A 25514-nucleotide genomic window follows, 5' to 3' on the forward strand; every position below is an offset into this window, starting at 1 on the left:
TTCAGGTGCTAATCCATCCTTGTTTTAATTCCTCCTTGCTCCTGGTGGTGTCCTATCAAGCAAGACAGATTTCCACGTTTAGTCATAAGAAATTAGAACTCAGGAGATTTCAGCTATAATTTCTCCAAAACGTTCCCATTGACACCACCCTTGGTGGGCCAGGGGATGGTTCTAGGGGAGTGGGGGACTGAAGTATTGCTGGCCACAGTCCCAGGCTTCCCATGTGCAGCTATTTTACACATTAGACTTAGGTATAAGCTTTTGTTTGAAAGAAAAAATGTCCTTGCAAGCCAGCCCTGATGGCCTAGTGGTTCAAGTTTGGCACCTTCCGCTGCGGTGGCTGGGTTCGTTTCCTGGTCGTGGAACCACACCACTCGTCTGTCAGTTGCCATGCTGTGGCAGTGGCTCACATAGATGAAGAACTAGAATGACTTACAACTAGGATATACAACCATGCACTGGGGTTTGGGGGAGGAAAAAAAAAGAGGAAGATTGTCAACAGATGTTAGCTCAGGGCGAATCTTTCCCTGCAAAAAAAAAATCATTGCCAAATTCAATGTCATAAAAAAAAAAAATGCCCTCACTAAAAAACTAGCTTGGAAAATGCTGTGTCTGATTCTACAGATAAAGAAACTGAAGACTTGCCTACTGTCACTAAGCTCATGAGTGACAGAAGGGCAAGTCTCTTAATATTCAGTCTATTGTTTTGTCCACTTTGAGGATGACACTTCCAAACTTTTCATTTCCAGGTTTGATATGAACGATTTCCAAAGCTTCTTACTTTACGAGCTCTTCAAGAATTATATCAAATACAACTTTTCAAATCGAATTCACAATCTCATGTGCTACTGGGCATTGCCTACAAGATTTGGCCCACCACACCAGATATGTCTTCATTCTTCTCAGAAGAAATTGGTCACAGACTGAATTTAGTAAATTAGCCCTGTGAAAGCTAAAATTGTCTCCATTCTGGACACATTAGTTCCCAGAGTTCCCAGACCATGGGATAGATCTGACTGCATAAACATTATGTACTTCAAAAATGTGCTTTAGGTTGCCCCTCCTTCCATCTTTAACAAGTACCACAGCCTCTGTAATTCAAAACAGTGTCTAATTCCAAACAGTGCAAAAATAATGTCCTGTTTTATCCTCTGACGCTGTCATGCTTTAGCTCTCTGCCAATGGAAATACTAAGAGGCATGCTTTAAAAGCCAAAGCATATTTTTTTTTTTTGATGGAAAAACAAAAGCCATGTTTGCTCCGTGGTAAAGAAACCACTCCCTAGAAATAAATCTGCTCATACATGCAAGGTGAATCATTTCATCTGAGGCACCAGTGAATAAACAGTCTCTTCTATACCTGTCGCCTTCGGAGACCTAATTCATCTCACATGGGAGCATAAGTTATCTGCATAGGACTTTCAAATACTTGTAACCAGATCATCATAAATTTCACTTACAAACAATTCTATAGTTTTGAAACTCCATCTTGCCATGGCATGGGTAAATGTCCTCAATAGTTTTTATAACTTACATAAACTTGAAACTCACACAGTCAAAAGACATCTACCAAAATGAACCCAGGTTTCCCAGGCCACATAGACAAAACCAAAAAGTGGAGATTAGGACTACGGGCCTTCCATATGTCATGCATTTGTTAATTCACTCATTTACAATTTATTGAATGCCTATTATTGCCTGGCACTGTTGTACTTCAGTAGCTCTCACCAGATTCTCCCTGCCTCTATGTTGACAGGGAACAAATTATCAATAAGCAGTTGAATCTAGAGATGAATATTTGTTATTACACCCCGAGTCACCCTCTAGAAGAGCTTAGTATTCAAGCTGCCTCTGCCAAGTCTGTTAGCTATGACCAGAGTCCTCTCTAGTGGAAAGCTGCCAGAATTAGAACTTCTTGACCCTTTTCCATTGAAGGCATACCGTTGGTACTGTTTTTGACTCTGTGTTTACTGTAAATGCGTATTTTTCTAAGTGTCACATTGCAGTGTTTACCTCATCAACGGAAAGATGGATGTGAAGAAAACAAAATAATAGATAAAAATATTATACCCCATCTTATTTAGCAGAGTAGAAAGAATGAACCAAAAAAGGGCTGGAGAAAGGAAATTAAATTAATTCAGGCTAGAAGAAGGCAAGAGGCAGCTTAGAAGGTGAGGCAGCTCACAGCCAGTGAAAGCTAGTTCAGCAAGGAATGAAGGAAGCATCCTGCTGGATGCCTTGGGGACATCTGTGGGGCCACCTGTGGCATGATTCCCCTGAGGGTGAGGGTAAGAAGGAGAGGGAAGAGTCCGCAGCAGTGTGAGGGATCACAGAGCAGTAAGAGAATAAGGAGAGGTGGAGGAGGGGAAAGTCAGATGGCAGAAGCCTCAGAGGATGCAGAAGAGGAATGCCAACCCCACCTTGCCCTGTGGTGAGTGTGGGAGGAGCTGCCTCTGAGAGAGGCATTATCTTCAGAGAGCTGGGCCAGAGGGGGGAAGTGAGCCACAAAAGGTTGAGAATGTAGGAGAGTGTGTTTGACCTGGAAAGGGAGTTCCAAAGAAAATAAAGGAGTGTCCTTAGTGGGGAGAGAGTGGATGGTAGGAGGAGCCTTCTGGTGTAGAAGCCCAGAGTCCTAAGCTGACAGAAGGAAAGAGACTGTAGGTGAAGAGGTTGGGTGGTGCACTTGGGGACAGGGCTCTGCACAGAGATGTGAGTGGGGTCCACTGACCCCAGATACCCCAGTTGGCTTCAAGTCGTTTCAGAGTCAGACCCCGGGAGGATCTCTCGAATCTGAGCTGACTTGCTATATGTGGCGATGTGGTGAGGGCCATCTGGGTCTGGATGGGGCCAGGATGTGGCAGAGCATCTGGGATGACCTTGGCAATGGGCCAGTGTTGTTCATCCCCATGGCCACGGCTCCCTCTGCCCTGGACAAGGCTAAACACGTGGAGGGCCAGTTTGACTCCCCAGTTTACTGGAATGGTTTTCATACTAGTGACTCTCCTTCTGTTTGACATATTTTGGTTTTTTAGGTTAATACCTTCAGTAAAATTATATTATGTGGATTTTATATTTAAGTTCACAAAAGTTCACATTGGTCAAATGGCATTGAGCATTTTCATAAACATATACTAAAGTTTCATGCTTTAAAATAGCCAAAAATAAATTTTGGCTTATAACATATTTGGCACACAGTAGGTATTTAATTAATACTAAGATGTTGAATGGATGATTGGATTTGGATTTTCGATTTGAGTCTACTTTATAAAATAAGGAAATTTGTGTCACAAAAATTCTTTTCAAAAATTACGGGCACATTCTCCCGGGCCTTCGTAGAATTATGCAGCAGGTAATGCTTATTAGGGCACCAACAGATTTCTTCTTATGCCTCAGTTTCCTTCATTCTCCTGTGTGTGTGTGTGTGTGTGTGTGTATATTATTAGTAGCGCGAGTACTAGTAGTAATTAGTAGTAGAGAGGGGCAAGGATTCTTGGAGGGAAACGTAAAATCTGTTTAGTATTACTGGGATAAAAAGTCAAGGACAAAATAGAAGACTAGAGAGGTGCAATGACAAGTAATACAATGTCTTTTATGCCATTTTAAGGAGTTAGGATTTTACACTTTTTTGGATATGAGACATGATTGAAGACTATTAGGTAAGGAGGGGACAAAGTCCAGTATAGGTTTTAAGTATATCCCTCTGGAGGAAATGGAAAGTATGTGGAAAGACAAGACAAAAAACAAAGAGAATATTAGGAGACTTTTGTAATAGCCTCAGTGAGAGATGTCAGGGGCCCAAAATAAAGAGATGATGAAAGGAATGGAGAGATTACAAATTCAAGAAAGTCTTAGGCTGTACTGTCAACCTTTTGCAATGGATGAGAAAGAGGAGAGAAAGATAACTCCATCTTGCTTGCTCAAGTGGCCGGGTTGATGGTGATCCCATCAAATGAGAGAACACTGGAATGAGGAGGTTGTTTAGGCCAGGATAAGATGCTGAACTGGACTTGCTCTGTTGGAGGGACCCACGAGGTAGGTGTGGAAATGAATGTGAAGCTCACAGAGTAGGTCTCAGTTAGACAGAACAGTCTGGAGTCATCAGTTTACAGTACAGAGGAGATAAGACTGGTCTCCCAGTGTGAAGAGCTGTGAGCTAAAGACTGAAACCTCAGGAAATACCAACATTTAAACAGAAAGCAGGGAAGAGACAGTCTCAGAGGTGACATGCAAAACACAGCATCAGCATTGGGCTGGCACAGAAGCCAAGAGAGTCGAGAGTTTCACACAGGAGAGAATGATCGATGTGGCAAATACCCCAGGGAGGTCCAATGTGATAAGAATCGTAAAACGTAAAAATCGTAAAAAAAAAAGTAAGAATCTTGTCATGTGGACAACCGGGAGGTTATCAGTGAATTCTGTGAGAATCAAGTTTCTCCCTAGGTACACAAGGAGGAAGAATTTAGAGAGAGAAAAGAGGCTGATGAAAAAAATGAGTGAGCCCCTCTTTAGAGGTTCTGAGACACCCCGATCTTTCGGAACGTTCTTTTTGAACGTTCAATTTGAGGGAAGCTGGGGCTCCCGTCTTGAGTTAATCAAAGCAAATTATTCAATTTCTAAAACAGTATGAAATTCAGCCCTTCCAAATCCAGGCCAAATTTATTAGCTATCTGGATAATATTTATGAACTTACCCCTAGCCTCTCAGAATCAATAATAATACAAAAAAAAATGAGGTTATTTTTGCTACCCCTACCCTATCTATAAAATGTCGTAGTTATGCTACGTCTGATTGAAATATGTATTAATTCTTTATTTTTGTCCCTCTCATTAAAAGTCTTCGTTATTTCTTTTAGACCTAGCCTACTTTTTTTCATGATCTAGACATGTTAGACCTATTAAAATCTGCCTGCCATTCTAGGACATCACTGAAGAATTACTTATTCTTTGTCAGATAACACAAAAAAATCTACTTTTTTGAAGTATATAATATGAAGTTGATTGTATAATAATCTTCTTAATTGGGTCTTATAAATATTGTAATTTCCAATGCTATAAAATTCATATCTTTGCTTCAGCTATCATTATACTATGTATTAATGTACATCTCATGCCTGGGAGCATGGTTCCTAAATAGAAAGCAAATTTCTGCCATTGCTACTTTTTATATAAAGCAACATAGATTACTTAAAAGTACAGAACCATTTTAATGGACCAATTCTATAAGTAATAGTGGAATAATAACTCCATGAGCTTCATTCTAAATAGATATAGTCCTGCCATATTTGAAGATTACACACAAATTCTGATAACATGTCTTCTTCATATAAAGCCTACTTTCAAGAGGCGGCATGGGGCAGAGAAGAAACAATGCCACAGGACTTAGACAGACCTGGATGTGTCCCACTTTCATAGCATACAACTGTGAAACTTGGCAAATTACTTAATCTCTCTGAGCCTCAGTTTCTTCATCTGTAAGGTGAGATTAATAACATATATAAGTCAGATAATTTAGGGTTCAGTACATTCCAGAGAGTCCCTGAATAAGCCTTTATTTATAGGTATTAATTCTGATCCCCTCGCAAGTCTCAGGCTGCAAAGAAATGACCAGACTTTGTAGGATTTGACCACTGTATGCTTAGCATGTTCTATTTATGTGTTGTCTGTTAATGTAACAGAATCCAGTTCTGCATTCTATATTCCCAGCCTTTTCTTCCCAACTCTCACATTAACTAGCACAGGTATAGCTGAGCTGTCCTGGAGCATGCACTGCACAGCCATAGGATTCCCAGAGTGTTGTAAGTTCATTCTATACGGGGTTAAGTTTCCCCACAGATCAGGATTATTGCCTTCAATCATAATTGTTCTCAAGGATGCTACTCACCTCATCCCATACATATTCCCACACACAGTAACTGGAAAATACCAGGGTAGAAATGAATGGGTGGATGGATAAGTGATCCTGCCAGCTATAAGATGTTGTTCTGAGTATTAACTGCTAGAATTCTAGCTTTTTCGTTTTGTTTTTTCTGATAGGGACATAAGTTAACTAAAACAAGAAGCTTTAACTTAACTGATGCATTTAAAGACTTGGATGATTATGTGCCATTTTAATAATAGTGTCTACTAACTAAATAGAAGTCCATTAGGGCTTTTCACATCCAAGATATTTGCTTTCCCATGAAAGCATCCACTAACTTAATTATGACTTACAGGAAAAATTATAGTGGGTTGAAGGAAGAGCTTAAAATAGGATTTCAATCAATCTGAGAACTGAAGTAGAAGATTCTGATGATTGGCGAGTATTATATAAAGTACATCTAAATATTCATTCCTGTAATTCTATTAATTTTAAGGGAAAAAAAGAAACCCTGTTGATGCAAAATAGGAAGCTTTGGTTATTTAACTGAACGTAAGCTTACGTAGTGGATCTAGATTTTAACCTTGTAATAACTAGTTAAATGCAGTTGGCATTCTGAATCAAATTAATGTGTCGATAACCCTGAACTACATGGCTTAGAGTTTGAAATAAAAATTTAATACCAAGAGAAACAGGGAATTTTTGAAACCCATCTTCCCAAACAGAAGCATGTATGTAGGGAAACTGGTAGCCAAGAGAAAGAATATGAGACGATGAAGAGATTTGTCTTCAATTTCCATGCATCACAAGAAGAAATTAACATTGACGTAGAACTCAAACTGGAATGGAAATAGTTTGGAGAATCCACTCTCACAATGGCTCTTTTGAAACATTTTCTTTTTTTACTGAGGAAAATTGGCCCTGAACTAACACCTGTTTTAATCTTCCTCTTTTTACTTGAGGAAGATGGCCCCTGAGCTAACATCTGTACCAATCTTCCTCTACTTTTTTGTATATGGGACGATGCCACAGCATGGCTTGATGAATGGTGTAGGTCCGTGCCCAGGATCTGAACCTGCGAACCCCAGGCTGCCAAACCAGAGCGCGCGAACCTAACCACTATGCCATGGGGCCGGCCCCTTGGAACATTTTAAATAAAAAATATTTCCTGCCTGTTTGTAGTTAAAAACCTTTTCTAATTAATTTGTTCTAAGAACCTAAGTTCCATATTACGCCAACAAGAGACATTAGAGTTAGAACAACTTTTTATTGGAAAAGATAACTACAGTGTTAATGGGATTATGTCTGCCTTTTTTTTTTAAGACTGAAGTATTCATAAATCAAATGACTTGGGGCCAGGGAGTATCCAGAACATTTTCTAAATACCAAAAAGGAAAAAATGGATACAATTATGCTCACTTCCCAAGATTAAATTTACCACCTTAAAGTTTGATTATTTTGCTCACAGAAAAATTGAATGACTCTTTTCAAATTCCTTAGAAAGATATAATTATCGAAACTCCACACATACAAGAATAGATTTTTTTTCCAAATAAGGGTAATTACTCCCAGAAACTTTTCTGTTTTCTTTTATTCTGATTTGGTGAAAATATTATATTTACAAAGGCAACACGGCCATCTAGTGGACAGATTTTTAATAGCGGATTATGTTACTTGAAAGAGTTTTGAGTTGATGAAATAAAAGCTTAAGTCAAATGAAATGCTTGTTTTATGACATACGATACGTGATTATAAAAAGTAGAAGGAGTATTTACAGGGGCAATGTTTCTTTTTAGATAAGTGTTGTATAACATTTCCAGACACAAATTTCTAACCACCGTGCCCATACCCACACATCCCTTTCAAAACCAAGTTGTTTTATTTACCAAAATGTAGAAATGACAGAGATGAGGTTCAAGTCATTGGTTTTACTATAAATGAGTTTGTAGGTCTGAAATTATTGATGGTCTATGGTTACTGTTTCACCCTCTGTGCCTTTTTTCTTCCTTTTGTGGTCTTTTCTAAGCAGTGCATCGGTGCTATTCTCCTTTCCTCATTGCCTTCTCCCCAAAGTTATCTTTGCTGATGGAGCAAGTTGTACTTCCCAGCAAGGCCCTTTGCAGGAGCAACACTTGTTCTCTAGTCATGCGTGGTATCACTTCCTCTCTTCCTCTTTCAGGCTTTACAGTCAAAACCTTCTGTAACAACTCCTTTCTGGTAATCTCAAGTTCCAGGGAATTAGGAAGAACTTGCTTCTCACCGATATCTATAGATCTAATATCTATTAGATACTCAATCCTTTGGTCGATAACTCATAGAGACTGATATCTGTGGGATAATGCCCCGATAGGGGGGCATTTGCACTCAGTACATTGGTTGGTGAGAGGAGGTTCACTGTTGCCAAACATTTAAGAGCAATCAATTTTTGTAAATAACTGAAAAGGTAAAATACCAGAATTAATTGTTAAATTAATTTATATAAAGAGAAGCAGCATTGCATAGTGAAAATGAGCATGAGACACGAAGTCAGAAGACATGAGTTCCAGGACTAACCCTGATATGTGTTAGTTGTGGGTCTGGTATAAGTCAACCTCCATGACTGTTTCGTCTTAAATAAAGTGGGAATGATTAATGACAAATGCCCTGCTTACCTTACAGGACTGTTGTGAGGAAGAAGTAGTCAGGTAACATGTGAGGAAGTGTTTTATAATAATGGCTAAGTGTAAGTCTTTATTGCCTCAGGTTGGAATGAAAAGCTCTTTGGTAAACTTGGAACCGTCATTTTAATATGCGACCAATTTGCCCTTACATTTAATTAAGCATGTATAATAATTTGCCTTTTTGTCACAAGTTTTTAGTCTTTGCTTTACAACCTTGTGTAGTAGGTCACTACCATAATCACATTATGAAGGGGGAAAATAAATCATGGAAAGCCAAAATCATCTTAAAGGAGGTATATTCTAGATTCAGAGTCCATCTCACTGTTTTCTTGGCCCATTACATAATCACACATCACTGTATAGTCTAATTTATTGTTCCCACCCTGAAACATCTGATCTGTCCATTTTGTTCTACATTTATATCATGACTTTTTACAACTCCCAACGTCTACACATGATTTTGTCTCCTTCTGCTTGGCATTCTCCTTGTCCAGGTCTCCATCTGGCAAACACCTGCTCATTGTTCCGCCCGGTTTAATCATTACCTCCTCTGTAAAACTTTTCTCGTGCAAAAAGTATGGATGCTGTACCTGTGTCTAAGAAACACCACGTGAATTTCTCTATTTTGGCTCTCATTGCAATGCTGTGTGATGCTTATTTACCTGTCAGAGTGCCTCGATTTCAGAGCTTCTGTCTTATTCATCTTGAATTTCCAACCCAGGCAACGTTGCATAAACCAGGTGTCTCACGTGTATTTGCAAATTGTTATTGACTCCTAAATAAAGCTGTAGTATTACTTTACCATGATATTTTGACTGAGCGAAATGAAACATTTAGAGAATAACCTACCAATTCTTTCTCAGAAGCTGAAGGATGTTAGTTCCATTTTTGCACTGGGGAATTTTGAGGTAGAAGCTGTTAAATAAAAAGGATAAAAGTGATTTCACGATGTAAGGTTATTAAAATATTGAAAAAATACCTGCCTTTACCAATGACAATGGTTCTTTCTTGAGCCTGATGTCCTACTGTATTAAATTTAAACATCTTATTGATTCCTTAGTCGAGTTTTTGTGTAAATATATGCGGTTTTGTGATTGGCCTCTCTACCAGAGTTACCATGGCTGCTGCAAAGTTTTCGTCTTATTCGCAATCATTTCAAGGGTTCTCTCTAAGAACCAACTGTTTTTCTTACAAGAGTAGACTGTCTTCCAAAATAGGCCCCAAACACACACATATCCGTGATGACAAATCAGTAGGTAAACCCTATAATGGGCAGCAGGTAACGTCTTCCCCACCTCACTATCCAAACCCCCCTGTAAATAAACAAACAAAAATCCACCCACACACAAAGAGGGCATATTTATTTTCTGAAATGTCCCAAATGTATTTCTCCCTTCTCAAAATTACCATTCTAGAAAATTTCTGGTGGAATTTTAAATGCTAATTTTAGTATACTTAGCCTAGGTTATTGGCATTTTCTTCCATAGAATATTTAAGCTTTGATCAAGATTCCCACAGTGAACATTGTCTATGCACTCTGTTCTCTTTATGGCTTTAGTTATTTAAAAAGTAGAGATGCTAGTTAAAAATGTTATAAACATTGTAAGTGAAAAAAATCATGTCTCCACGTGACCTCTCACTACTGTTAAGTTTGGTGTTTTCCTTTTAGAGCTTTTCTCAAGCACATATGATATGTATATGTGAATCTAGAGCAAATATTTAAGGTACTTTATTACCTTAAAAAAAAAACCCACCAGGGGGGCCAGCCCAGTGGCGTAGTGGTTAAGTTCGGCACACTGCTTTGGCGGCCCAAGTTCACAGATTTAGATGCCGGGTGTGGACCTACATCATTCATCAAGCCATGCTGTGGCGGCATCCCACATGCCAAAAATAGAGGAAGATGGGCACAGATGTTACCTCAGGGCCACTGTTCCTCAAGCAAAAAGAGGAAGATTGGCAACAGGTGTTAGCTCAGAGCCAATCTTCCTCACCAAAAACGAAACAAAACAAAAAACACTATATTACTTGAGTAGGACCAAGTGAAATTGGAGACAGACATTAGTCATTCCTAAGACACACATGTCTTAAGAATGTCTTAAGACAAACAGTCCAGGACCAACTCTCCTATTATTTTCTCCATTTCTTGTCATCTTAAAATGGCATCAGTGAACTTTGATCATGGAAACTTTAAAACCAGTTTTTTAAGAACGGTACTAAAGGATAGTTGATTAAAAGGACACGTCAATTGCTAAAGGTCAATTTCTTTCAACAGGGCCGTGTTGTGTCGAATAAGAGATCAAGAAATGGAGCAAAGTGTGAACGGTTAAGCATTTATTGAATGTCTATTATAAATAGTTTTAGAACAAATGTGTGTCCATATTTTACCATCTGTAGAAATGAAAGATAAAAACACACCCAATATTTCATAATGATCGCTCTAATATGGTGGCATTTGGGATGTTTGTAAATATCACAGAAACAGATATAGGAGCCAGAATTCGTGTTCAGAAACTTGTGAATCATGCGTCTGGATTCCAGATTTGTTGCTCTACAGCAAAGCACAATGGAGAATAAAATTTTTCAAAGATGTTGCATAAATAAAGTATACCTGCATTTGTGTGGCATACTCTGAGGGACACTGTGTGGAAATGTAACAAATTCTCAAGAAGTTTATTATTTAATCAGTGAGAGGGAGCTCTTTTTCTAGTCTTTTTATAGTTCCTTACTATGTGTGTGCACACACATATAAGCTCAGTAAAGCTCGGCAATTTCCTATTTAAACATGATCTTTCTTGCATATTTTATACATTTGGCATCATTAATTTCTCCCAGGAAATTTCACAGAATATTGTCAATGGTATATTCCTCCCTCCTCCCACCCACTTTCCCATAATTACTGGAAGTACATCAAATTCCAGGGTAGCACTCCTGCTCAAAGACACTTTGAGAAGTTAATGAATCTCCTTCCAAACACATACCTGACCTAAGTGGGTAGCGAGACGGAGAACTGAGGTTTCCTAGGATTCCTCACACTGCAGACACATTCACAGTACCCAGAAGCAGAGACCTAAACAATTGTGCTGTTTTCTCTGAATCCCCCCTCACTGTTTTCCCTGGGCTACCCTACATTGAAGGCATTGAGGGCTCTAACTCTGAAATTGCTGCCTCCCTGTAGAGCAATCAGTTTGCTGGATGTTTGAGTAACAATCAGCCGTAGTTTCTGCTTCCCAGAATTCTTTGGGCCACACCACTTTTGCAAGAGGTTTACTCTTTTCTCTCCATAGTTCTACACCAATAAATCTGCCACTCTCCCTAGAAATTGGTAGAAGAGAACTTACTTTATTTCGCTATTAAATCTTATATTTTTCATTCAAGTGTACTTTTTGTGACTAAAGAATCTTTCCCAGTTTCTATTGGGTTCTCTTTTCTCCAAACTAAGTTTTCCTATCTAGTCTCACTTTCAGCTGTAGATTGGCCCGTCTTCCTTAAATTCTTCCCTTTGCCACATCCTCTCCACCCTCACCCTTGCTCCTGAGAGTGAAAGAATGAATTAATGAGACATTGTCTCAGCTTCCTTTACCAAACTTTCCAGATTAAGGATAACTACTTGTTGGAAGCCTTCTCCTTTCTCAGTAAAAATTACACTCAATAAAAATTACAGGGTTGTTCCACAGAATTGGTTTCCAGTTCTACCCATACCACATATTTAGTGTCAGACTTTGTGCCAGTCTGCCAGACAGCTCTGTGCCTCACTTTGCTCATCTATAAAATGGGGATAATAAAATTATAGGTGAAATGACAGTGCCCTGCACCTAATAGGCACGAGAAAATAGTAGTTTCCATTTCCATCGAGTCATCCTCCTCACCCTGCTTCTTAGTATCTGCCCATAATCTCCCCCATTACGTCTCGTCTACACCTAAAACCTCGGATGTTCCACCCTAAGGCGCTGATCAGATACTGTTTACCTGAATCGGACAATTCTCATTCTTTTGTTCTGGGTCACTAAAGCCCATGGGATTATCCCAGCTCCTGTAATCCTGTAGAAGTCCCAAATTTATGTCCTAGAGACACAGAGACTCCTCTCACCCAAGGATCTCCTATCCAAACCCTCAGAGTGACTGGGTGTTCCTCTGGAGACATTGGAGATTGACTAAATGGGATAAAGGGCAAAGACAAAGTCAAATATAAATCCATTAGTTCGAACTTGAGTGAATGGAAGAATGATGGTATTGGTGACAGAAAACCTGGTCTGCATAGAAAGATGATGTGATTTAGCAAATTCTGTTTTAGATTCTGACACATTTGATCTTTTTAGCTATCAGTGGGGGAAAATAAATGGAAAACAAACTATGAATAGAACTAACCAAAAGTCAAAATGATGTTACACCAAAGAGTAACATAATGATATATGTCAAATATTAAAGCATATAATCATGTAAGTATCTCAGAGATTTTAAGTGATTCAAATTATGTGAGGATGAAGTCAGAATGTATGCTACTATCTGTTTTTGAGATTGTGATTTACTGTATTATTTTATTAAATAATGATTCTCTTTCCTTTAGTTGACACGGGCTTACCCATCATTTAAAAATGGTATTGCTCTTTTTTTACTTTAAATATTCTCACATGGTGGAAAATAGAATTCTTCTGTGAAATATTTTCCTGCAATTTTTTTCTTTTCTTTAAACAATTGGTTTTCCCTGGACAAAATAAAGTATTATACTATATTACAGCCTCACTGTTAGGAACGAAGAAAGAGGGGAAAATGCAGGAAGACCCACACATACCACAAAAATGGAGAGTATCCAGGTCCTAGAGGAATGGTGAGTGTGATTCACATTATAATTGTGTCTTGTATTTATATAGTGTTTACATCTACTCAGTGCTTAAGTATTGTCTCATGCTTCCTGGTACTCCTAAAAATGGTTTTGTGAAATGAATGCATCCTCAATCTGGGAGATCTTATTTTGTGATTGAAATTGCTTTTCATCAATTTTTCTATTAGCTATGTTAAGCTATCAGCTAAAACATTGCCTGAGTTTATCTTTCTCTTTCAAAAAATACTGATTGTTACATGAATAGCCCCTCAAATTGCCCTAAGTCTTTACTTCCCTTTTCTAAGAATATTTTTTTAAGTTGCTCTCTTTATAGCAGAAGAGTCTAAAACACAAAAAATTATAGAATTACCTACATCAGTCAGAAAGGGCACCCAGTTAGTCCCTGGTCCCATTTCCATCAGAACAGACTCTAACCAAGTATTTCCTCCGAAATGAGAAGTTGAAATGCAGTATCTACAGAATAAAATTAAAATACAAGTAGGTTATTTGTATACTTATAGGTGCTTTCTTCTTCTGCCTCTTATGAGGTTTTGATGTTGATGCTTCATAGTAATTTTTCTGCCTTTTAACATTTTTTAAATGAGTAGGGAAGTTCAGACATTTCAGAATAGTGACAAATCTATTTAAAATATTTGGTCAAAAAGGTAAGAAAAAGTAAAATATTAAGTACTTCTTTGACCAAATGTATTTTTGGTGGGAAAATTATTAAATAGACCAATGAATGGGAAAGCAAGATCAGGATCAATTTAACCATAAGAATCTCCAAGCTTCTCTCTTCCTCTTCTTTGATGTATAAGCAAAGGGAGTAATAACTGATGGTTTCTGCAGAAAAGTAGTCACTGAAAACCTGAATATAGTATCTAAAATGTCCGCAGTGTCATTATAAAGGCCCTGTGCTTTTTAACTGTGATAACTCCATCATGGGTAACCATTCATAATATTCAATAGAATAATTAGTAAAAGTTTAGGAAAATATGTGACAAATGCACATATTGTATTCTTATTTTAGATCCAGTGACAAATGAAAAAATAGCTACCAGAGATTAAAAGAGAAACTGTATCTTATGGCTTGAAAATTAAAATCTACATAAGATGCAAACAAAAAAGTTCATTTTGCCCTTCAAAATAATGTATGGACTATTTCTATCAACTGGCGATATATTGTTAAGGTTTGAACATTTCCAACCGTCATTTGGAATTTATGATGAGCATGTGCGTAGCGTGTATAGCCTCTTGTTATTTGAACTCCTGGCTCCCTAACACGCAGCTTGTGCCTACACGAATTTTTGTCAAGACCCAGAAATAATTAACCTACTCTCAGCAGATAGTAGCCAGACTGAGTGACAATGACCACTAGATGGCAGCAATTGAATAGCATTTCTATCTGCTCCTCTCTCTACCTGGGCTAGTGTTCAGAGGTCAAAGTCGCCCTTGATAGTAACCCCGTTCTGTCTCTGCAGCCAACACCCCACTACAGATGAAGTCTTGTCCTGGTCTCAAAATTTTGACAAGATGATGAAGGCCCCAGCAGGAAGGAACCTTTTCAGAGAGTTCCTCCGCACAGAATACAGTGAAGAGAACCTACTTTTCTGGCTTGCCTGTGAAGACTTAAAGAAAGAACAGAACAAAAAAGTAATTGAAGAAAAGGCCAGAATGATATATGACGATTACATTTCTATCCTATCACCAAAAGAGGTAAAAATCTGGAAAATATTGATGTGGGCTTCCTAAGACCAAGGATGAACCTAAAGGGAACTCGGTCCAAATTGGGTAGTGCATGCGGTGTGGACAGGATAGAAGGCTTCTCTGGGTAGATAATTTAGATTCCATTCTGTGAATCTTCCTCAACGTGTATTTGAAGGCTAGTTTCCCCACTATGCTTGGATCGTTTTTCTCTGGCTGAATCGTGTGGTAGTCTACTTGCTTTTCAGAACTAACATTAGGAAGCCTGTTAAATACAATTTGCTGTGACTTAAACTAAAGTGGAAAAGAAGAATTTACTTTGGGGCAGTGTTTCTCAAAGTGTGATCCCCAGATCACCTGTGTGAGAATCATTTGGAGCATCTGTTTGAGAAGCAAATTCTTGAGGCCTACCCAGGACTTCTGAATCTGAATTTTTGGAAATAGACCCCAGGAATCTGCACTTTTAACAAGCTTTCCACATACATACTAGTTGGAAAATTTCTAGTATAGGGGTTCCAAAAAAAAACCTGCCATGTTTGTTGATGCTTATGATAAATTTTTGCTGAACTGAAGAATGGGTCTTTATGAATATTTTTAGGGGAGAGATGGGTAATGGCAATTATTTTCTTTATTCTAGTTTTCCTGTTATTGAAAGTGCAAGACGCTATTTTTCCCATTGCGAGAATGTACCTAATAAATAAAGAACATTTCAAGCAACCAAATTAACACTTTTCCATTAACTTTTTAAAAATTAACTTGCTCCTGAGGAATGTTCCAGCTACCAGCGTTAGAAGCATTTGGTGAGGCAGGGGTTCGTAGTGTGCCCAGGCCTCTGGTGCACTGAGGGACAGAGTCCCAGGGTGCTTTGAAGCATTTGAACTTAGAGGTTCCTAGAATGCCTTCTCTTCTCCACGCCACCCTCCCTCTTTTTATCCTTTCTGTTTCTCCTAAACCACTGTGATTTTTACCTGTGTGTTTAAATGTCCTAACCGGGTCCTTTCTGCTCCCAGAATTTAGCCTCCACACCCCTCTCCTGTGCACGAGGACATTTATAAAGTCCCCTTGAAATAGGCTGTGCTCACCTGTGCCTCATCCAACACCTGATGTGGCCCCAACTTTACACTGCATACCTTAAAATCTATGCAATGAATTAGTATCTACTTTATCAATCTCTATGTCTGGAATACTATATAAACTATTTCACTTCTAATGAAGTATACTTGAGTAATTAAAAAAATTTTTATTAGTTAGGTTATAAATGCCATTGGTATTCCAGAGAACTCCAGTAGTATTGTCTCTACAAAATGAGAAACCTTGAATTGGATACACAAAAGATTGTTTTATTTTTTATTTCCTGCATTAACATAGAAAATGTATTCATAGAAATAAGGGGGGGAGAATATTTTCTGTAGCCTCAATACTTTTATTATTGATGCCACTTTGTATTTCTAACACCATTTATAATTCTACATCCTAAAAATACATTCTTCAAGTTCCTGGTCTGTCTAGAACCTCAGCGTCTAACTAATTCTACTTGGATTTTATTAGCATATTAATTTCATTCTCATTTTTATTCTAATAATGCATTATATGGCAAATATATCAAATGATCTGAATGTGCCCGAAAGTGTGCTTCTCTTGCCTGTAATTACATATAATTACAGAGTCTTTGAGTCTGTAATTTGCAGACTGCATTGTCTAATTTTTAGTTTTTGTGGGAAACACTCTCCCATTGTCCTCACAGCTCCTGATTTTCAGGTGTCACTCATTTGTGGAGCTTTGTAAAATACTTAATTTTCACAAAATTACTTTTTTCGGCCATAGTTTAGAGCTATCATAGTTATTGATTATGGAAGTATAAACTATTGGATTTTCATTCTTTTTTTGAAAGTAACAGAGTTTTGTTTTAGCCTAATTTCTTTACTTTGAACATGAGTTTCAACCAAAAACTCATTAAAATACTATTTTATGATCAATAACAGAACCTTTCTGAAATTAAATAGACTAATATTTAGTGTAATAACCATATGTATTCTCTTCTTTATCCACTCTTTAATCTTTGCAAGATACTACAAAGAGAGAGAGGGACAGAGGTGAAATTCAAATTTTTATCATTTTTCTACTTGTGTGCTGACTTGTAAATAACTCTTGACATAGAATCTAAATTATTGGACTGTGTGCAGTGCCTTTGTTTAGCCAACTGATTGCTCTCCTGTCAATATAGTAATTATATTTGACTATCATTTAGCAGCGAAAACAAATAAACCAAAAGTAGGTATTTGCAATTATAAAAGAATTGTTAAAAAGTTATATTTTAAGCCATGGTATAGATATATTTACTCTTGAACCATGTCAAATGATACACTCACAATATGGCATGCACTTTCCAGCATCTCAGAGCCCTTTTGGAACTATTATCTCACTGACCTTTCTGTGCAAAAACTTGTCAGTTTCTAATCAGCCACACTACATTACTAACTGTTTGATGATACTGAGTTATCACCCTTCGAATTTTGTTTTCCAACACTGGGACGGCACATGTCACATCAGGAGAGCCTTGACTATATAGTAGTAAGATCACTGAGCTAATAATATTCAGGTGCATAGGATGCTTGTCCTAGCTATGCTTCAACCCCGTTGTATGGCCTGGGATAAATTAGTTCTCTTCTCTGGGCCTCAGTATTCAGTTGATTTGCTTACAAAAATAAGAATAAAAAGGGGCACAGGGCATAGTAAACCAAATCCAGAATGGCAGCTGTAAGAGTCTTATGCTCCTGCTTCATCCTCCCCACCAAATGACGTGGTCCTCCTTACTGCTGTACCCAGATTCAACCTCAGAATCTCTCTCAACACAGTACTCAAAGCAGCCACTACAATCCAGTTGGAGTTGGGATCTATTTCCCATTTGCGGGCCAGATAATCTGGCCTTTCTAACTTTCATTTTCCCTTAATTTGCTCGTGTTATTGTGTTCCTCTTTGTTAAAGGTGGGGAAAGTCTACATTCTTAAAATTATTTATATATACATAACTTATTTCCTTCACAAAGCCAGTGTGCTGAAAATTGCATTTCATTGTTTTAAGAGCACGTTTTATGCATTTTTAATAATTTCAGCATTATGTTATAAAATAGGTGTTTCAATCAGGAGGCAATAGAACTTCCGTTCCTTAGGAAGAAAGGGCCTACACATTTCAAGAGGGGAAAGGGCCAAATTTTAAGTTTAAAAAAATCTACACACAAATGAAAAATAGCATTTCTTTCAAAAAAGTAAATTTTCTTTTTATGCGATGTCCTCCAACAGAAAACAAATGAAGGTAACAATGAGGAATTTATGATGAATAGTAGCCTTGCCGCACATTGCAGATGCTGGTGGCGGCTTATATTTATTAAGTATTGAAAAGACAAACCCAGCAAAATAAAGAACTTTGATAAAAAGTCTATTTAAAAGTTATTACCAACTATAAATAGCATCGGGCTATCGAATGAAGAAATAATTATAAATCCTCCAGCAAATGTAAGACTTTTATTTGAATTGAAGAAAACTATACGTGTTCAGTTACCTATAAATCTGCTTAGTGATGGCATTGTCCTTAACCAGGGCTGTAATTCAGTGCTGCCTTACCATCCATATGACACCAAGTAACTCATTTCAGTGCTTTACAGACTCAGCTTCCTTGTTTTGTAGAATAGTGGCATGGAAAAAGCTCTAAAACCCACTAAATCTGTGACTTTCGGAGTCGGCTGCATGGTGATTTTCACAGTAGTAGGAATTGTTTGTTTCTTCTGATTTCACCCTGAACTTCCCATTGCTCTCTGGGAGAAAAAAGCAATAAACCCATTTAAACCCAGAATTATCTAAAAATAATGCATATGTGATAGACGTGGATTCTGTGCGTGCATGTATATGCCTCTTCGAGCAAAATTACATGCATTTAGTACTTTCAATGATTTAAATCAGTTTTTCTAAACAGGGCTCATTTAACTGTATTTTCCTAGATTCATTTCTTTGTGCGTGCAGATTATCATTCAAAAAATGTTTATTGAGTATTTCCTATGAGCCAGGTACTGGGGTAGATGTTGGGGATATGATGGTGAACAAGAAAAACATTGGCTTATCCCTTATAAACCTTGCATTTTAGGAAGACAGACAAATCATGTCAAAAACAAGTAACTAAAAATTGTGATAAACGTTAAAATGGGGGTGGAGGTCGAATGATGTAGTTTAGAGTAGAGGTAGTCAGGTAAGGTCACTCTAAGTAGGGAAAATTCAAGTTGATACAAAGAATAAAGACATTGGGTTTGATCAAAAAGGTGTCATCATATTTATGATCAATTATTATTATTACTATGATTACATTGAGCTTCAACTTTGTTGTTGGCAAAATGGTCTTACCTATATTATTACCATAGGAGTCTCACAACAATCCTTTAGCCGCTAGGACAGATGGTACGTACCATTTTACAGCAAAGGAAATTGATTCTCAGGTAAAATGACCATTCAAGGTCATTAGAAATATATCTGGTAGAGAGAGAATACAAGCCCACTGTCTTCTGGTGCCAAATGTAGTGCTCTTCCCACTATAATATGCTGATTAGTTATTCCATTGTCTAGTATTTTCTTCATGACACTACTATAGATTTCTATGAACCCAGCTTTAGAACTTGAGACAAAATGAGATATAGCAACCTTAATGGCATGTCTGAACTCTCCCTCAGATAAGCATGATAAACTTCCTCAGCCCTTGGACCCTACCAAGACTCTGATTACTCCACTCTATCCCACCAATGATCTTAGCTCTAAGAAATAATTTCCAACAATCAGTCTTATTTGCAACTTTTAACTAACTAAAATAATTTAACTAAATAATTAACACAAAGTAATACGACTAAAAGTACACATGGTAAAAATTTATTAAAAGTGATAGGAGAATCGGATATTCTTTAGATCTATAAAATTTGACATGAGAAAACCAAATTTAGTTAAAATTAAAAAGATCATCTCCAGTGGCAGAAGATATAATTGGTAAAATTTAATATGGACTTACAAAGGAAAAAGAAAAAACAATCAGAATTTTACTTAGAAAAGAATCCTAAATAAAGCAACTTTAGTAAAACATAAGAAAAAAACATAATCGTGATGTGTAAAAAATTTTTCAAGGGGGGCCAGCCCGGTGGTGTAGTGTTTGGGTTCACGCACTCTGCTTCGGCGGCCCGGGGTGCATGGGTTCGGATCCCAGGTGTGGACCTGCACACTGCTCATCAAGCCATGCTGTGGCAGCATCCCACATACAAAAAATAGAGGAAGATTGGCACAGATGTTAGCTAAGGGCCAATTTTCCTCACCAAAAAAAAGAAGGAAAAAAATTGTTAAAGGAATTAACTTAATTGACTTCAGGGAGGGTCTAGATGAGGGAAAAAGACTTTTAGTGGAAATTCATCATTTTCAGTATAATTCTGCCAGAAATGTCCACAGAGTCAAAATTCCCATTGCATCTTGATGGCTAGAACAGAAATGCAGGGTCAAAACTTGGTATGTTCCCTTTCAGCAATGTTCACCTATCTTAATGTTCTCCGCCATTGGGTAGGAAATCTAGTAAGAATAAGCATGATATATAGAACTCAGTTTGACCCAGGTTTTCCCAAGCCACAACAGCAAGATTTCTGTGTTCATTCTCCCCAGCTTACCCCCACGCTCTAGTTGAACCTTTAGCTCGCATTACAGTTTCCTCCCAACAAGTTTGTGGAGTTGCCGGTGGATATTTTTATGTTTGCAAGCCATTTGCTTTTCTTCTTCCCTGTCTCCTACGCCCTGTGGGAATAAATGCTTCCAACTTCACAGAAGTCTATCACAAAGTCATGTATGCCTTTTTAAAACTTCAGTTGCCACCTCTCAACACTGCCAATGTTTCCAGCGCTGCTAAAACTGCCAGTTAAAGGCCACCAAATCTATCAGTATTGTCTTGTGCCCTGTCCTGTCCCACAGTTGTTCTTTTTTTTTTTTTAACTCACTGCTGCACTGCATCCCTCTCCTCCCCTCACCTAGATGTGAGTCTGTGAGGACTGAGTAAAGAAAGAATTTCCATTGCCCAAGGATAGCTCTTGCCTTGTGCTACTCCACTTTCTCTCCCCTTAGGATGAGTTCTTTACAGGAAACTCCTCAGTCCCTCATGCATTGGACCCCAGATAAGATGGCCTTATAAGCCACCCGGTCGTGCCTGAATCCCAGGGTGACTATAGCTCAGGCCCATGCTGGGGTCCACCTCCACTAACTTGTATTATAGATGTTCCACAATCTGAAGCACAAAGATGCCACAAGATGAAACAATAGGTTGTTATACCCATGGGCTTTATCTTTGTTCTTTGATCTCTCTACACTTCTTTTGACTGACCGACAGCCTTTTCAAACAAACAACCAGATATTAAGGTAAATATTTTATTTTTTAAATGGAAATAGCAAATGCGTTTTTGTTACAGATTACTAAATGTTGAATGATACTGCTTTCTTTACTAGTAGATATTTCACTACTGTTTTTAATTTGCAAGAAAAAATTGAAAAATTATACAATGAGAACTCAAGACATTTAATAATTCAAGTTATTTTATTCTCTGTCTTGAGATAATTAATATGATTCCAGCTACTGTTATATTTAATTGTGCTATTATATAAGAAATAAATGACCTTCTTTATCACTAACCTAGCATTTCCTTCTCCACTGAAACAAAAAGTTCTCAAGGTTGAAAGTAAGAGCACCATTTACAAAAACAGTGGAATGTTTGGTAAGACTTCTTCTTACCCTAACACCACATTTCAGAATAAGATCAATCAGTTTAAACTCCAGTGTCAACATTTTCCTGTTGAGGAGAAACACAAACAATATTTTTAAATAAAAAGCTTAAAAAAAATTCTGTACTTTTTATTACTTTGTACTTGCTGATAACTTCATATGGCAATAACATAGTGAATAAAACCTAAATGATCCATTTCCAGAATATCTTTTCTTTTTTTCTATTTATGGTCTAGCTAAACCATAGAGATTTAGTCTGGATCACCATTGCCTGACAAATCCTCCCATAGTAGTCATTCCTGGGGCATATCAATCAACCCAATTCCACGTGTTCCATTACGCTCAGGAATCTGGGGCCACCAGATGGAATGTGAGTGGCTTCAGTCATTGGGACTGTGTCAGACCCCAGGCTCAGTCCAAAGAGTGGGTAAGAAAAGAAGCCAGAACCAAAAAGGATTTTGCAAAATTACTTATGACAAAACGTTTGCATAGAAATATGAAAGGTTTGTATAGACTTGAGTACACCCTGAGACAGATAACTATGGATCACAATGCCCTAGTCCTTGTTCAACAGTGGGGAATGAGGAAACCAGTCAAGATTCAGTGATGGTTTGCCTCTTAGAGGGTTTTGCTAACATATCATTTCAGGGCAGAGCTTAGTTCCTTTCCTCAAGCATGCCCTTACTGGTATTTATTTTTCCTCACTTCCCTTTCCAACATGCCCTACCAGTTCCAACAGGATTAGCATTTAGTGAGGGGAAAAAAATAGCTGAATCATTGGCAGAATTAATTTCTGTACACTTTTCAGATAACACTGTATTGATTACTTTAATGGGTATTCTGAATCCCTACTTACATTTCTCCTTTCAAAGATTCCGCTTCAACCAATTGTTCTGCTTAATCTTTAGTACAGAGATCTTTGGATGCATTCCTATATAAGTACCATATAGGTACTTGGCCAAGTAGACATAAGACATGAAGAATGCCCACTGTGGGTCTGCTCTACGAGGCCCTTCCACATTCCTGGTTTCCTACTTTCAACACAGTAGGGCTTGTTGGGATATGAAACTATCAGGAATCAGCATTTGATAAACTTGTTAATTTTTGCCAGAGAACTCCTCTCTGCCAGATTTTTACCTTATTCCATCAAGAGAGTCACCCCAGCAGTCACATAATAGGAGGAGGTAAATTTGTATTCTGCCTAGGGCACTCTCTGGTACCACAACAATGAATAGAAATTGTCAATAACTCCTGAGGAATGCATAGAAAAGATAAATCCGAGTTAACCCCAGATATCTGTGAACTAAATTTCTGGTTTGAAAGACTAGTTGTTTTTTGTTGGTTTGTTTAATTCAACTTTTGAAGGAGAAAAGTATGCAAGGTTATGTAGCCTCTGAAAAGATAACCTCGAGATTTTAGGTAGTTGGATTTACTCTGAGGTTTCTCTGAAATGTCACAAACCTACAGTTACTTGATGGAGATCTTTTGAAAAAATATTATTTAATGTATATGCTCTTATTTCTTTTTAGGTCAGTCTCGATTCTCGAGTTAGAGAGGTGATCAATAGAAATCTCTTGGATCCTAATCCTCACATGTATGAAGATGCTCAACTTCAGATATATACCTTAATGCACAGAGATTCTTTTCCAAGGTTTTTGAACTCTCAAATCTATAAGTCATTTCTTGAAAGTACTGCCAGCTCTACTTCTGAATCTTAATTTTAATTAAAAAAAATCGTTTTGGAGGGCTGGGATGGGAAATAAAAGTAGTTAAATAACACCAGAAACTGAGTTCCTGGAGAACTACAGTTAAGCATTCCTCAGGCTACTGTGAAAATACAACCATATGGTCTTTGTCTCCATTTTTATCAAGTTGATCCATGGTTAAGTTTGGAGAAAATACCACATAAAACAATGAATTGCCAAATTAAGTTTGTTTTATTCAGCACTCATTCTACTTGCAAGCAAACTGTATTTGTAGTCGTGTGAACAGTCTCCTAGTGTCTCTCCAGAGACTGCATGTGCGAATTAAAACTGCTTCATTTGCCACATAATTGTTGTAATATTTAATCCAATGGCATAACTTATATCTGTATTTAAGGACTTTTGTGCAATATGGTCTTATAGAAATAATTGCCAAAAAGTTGGCTGTGGTTTGCATTTTTAAATATAATCTAAGACAGAAAAAGCCAATTTTTACATTGTAACAATGGTATTCATGCTATATACTGTGTTCAGTACACTAATTTTGAAGCCAATATTTCTGTACCTGACAAAAGAGCTATTTATCTCTGTTTGTTGGAAGATCCTAACGGGGGATTCCACTGGTTGTTCACTGCCAAAACTGTGGCATTTTCATTACAGAAGAGTTTGCTATGTAAAAAAGAAGAAGAAGAAAAGAGAAAAAAAAGCACAAAACAATTTGAAGATATTCTATCTCAATGACAAATCAAAGAGTGATATTGTTTTTAATTGTACTAGAAGAAAATGAATCTATGTATATATCAGATGTCCAATACTGTAATTAATTTATTAAAGACTGGCTCTCCAGTTCTAAAACAGTTGTGTAAAGTATGTACTTTAGCAAGAAAAACAATAATAAGCTTGATAACTTAGTTTTGGAATATAAAGAAAGGACTTAATAAAGGAATGCCTACATGTAGCATCATAAAACATTTTGATGAATAGCATCTCTCCTGTGGCATATTTTCCTTGTAAGTGAAATCTAATGAAAAGCTAAGTTTTTAACAAAGAAAAGTTTTATAAGGGTTGTGAAGAAGATAATTCTCTACTTCAGACCTTAACTGTTTTCACATAGTATCTTAAGAATGATTTATTTTAAAAATGTTGAAACCAAACTGTTAATTTTCATCCATAATTGAAAGGCAGTACAGTGCTCAAATCTTCTAGCTGCCATATTATTTTTTTATACGTATCATTAAATCTTTAAGACAAAATACTTGCCTGACATTGGCATGTACTTTTGACATTCAAGAAAACAGTATCTATTGTGCACACACACACAAAAAAGTCAGTGTCATATTTATATCAAGGTGTTACATTTAAATATTAATATCCCCCGGAGGCTGTATTTTTAATATTAAACTTAATAAATATAATGTTGAGTAACCTAAAATGAAAGTTTTAAAAATATTTATATCCACTGAGAATACTAGCCTTATATTAAGGATGATATTAAAATTATAGGTTTTCTTTGTCATTTTTTAACTACCTCTCATTTTTTAATTTATTAAACATTTTTAAGAAAAAAACAAGTTTGGGGTTTTCTTTTTAAAATTTATTTTACTTGAAAGGTTGGCACCATAGTTTCTTTTTCCATAAACTTAAAACATTTCAAGAATTGTTTTTTTAAGTGAATTTGATTTTCTAATTTATATAGAATTCAGGAGTTATGATTAAAAGGGCTATTATCTATTCCCTATGCAAATATTTTAACTGTTGCAGTGTTTGACAAAATGGGATTTTAAAAAAAAGTTTGCAGAGTAGAAAACAAAATGTTCTGTTTACACTGGCGTCGCTGACTATCCTATCATATTCAGCACTTTTAAATACCTTATTTATGAAAATGTAGTTAAAATACAAAATAGAAAATATTTATAATAATCATTTCTTTTAACAAATGCCTGTTTTTGTCTGAAAGTGCTAGTGTGTTAAGATTTATTTTATCCACGTC

At 37.1% G+C, this 25514-nt stretch overlaps 1 protein-coding gene across 2 annotated transcripts in view; it reads left to right on the forward strand.

The window, feature by feature from the left end:
• The window catches only part of RGS17 (regulator of G protein signaling 17), a 107169-nt gene extending 82122 nt beyond the window's left edge, over window positions 1-25047 (forward strand). For both annotated transcript variants that reach the window (XM_014795490.2, XM_087425123.1), the window contains 3 exons: window positions 13251-13340; window positions 14816-15050; window positions 23351-25047. In XM_014795490.2, coding sequence (XP_014650976.1) covers window positions 13251-13340; window positions 14816-15050; window positions 23351-23539 — 514 coding nt within the window. In that variant the 3' untranslated portion in view covers window positions 23540-25047. The remainder of the gene's footprint in view (window positions 1-13250; window positions 13341-14815; window positions 15051-23350) is intronic.
• Window positions 25048-25514: the final 467 nt, after the last annotated feature.

Source organism: Ceratotherium simum, chromosome 38 (assembly GCF_057802395.1).
Source record: "Ceratotherium simum simum isolate JZ-2026a chromosome 38, ASM5780239v1, whole genome shotgun sequence".
NCBI lineage: Eukaryota > Metazoa > Chordata > Mammalia > Perissodactyla > Rhinocerotidae > Ceratotherium > Ceratotherium simum.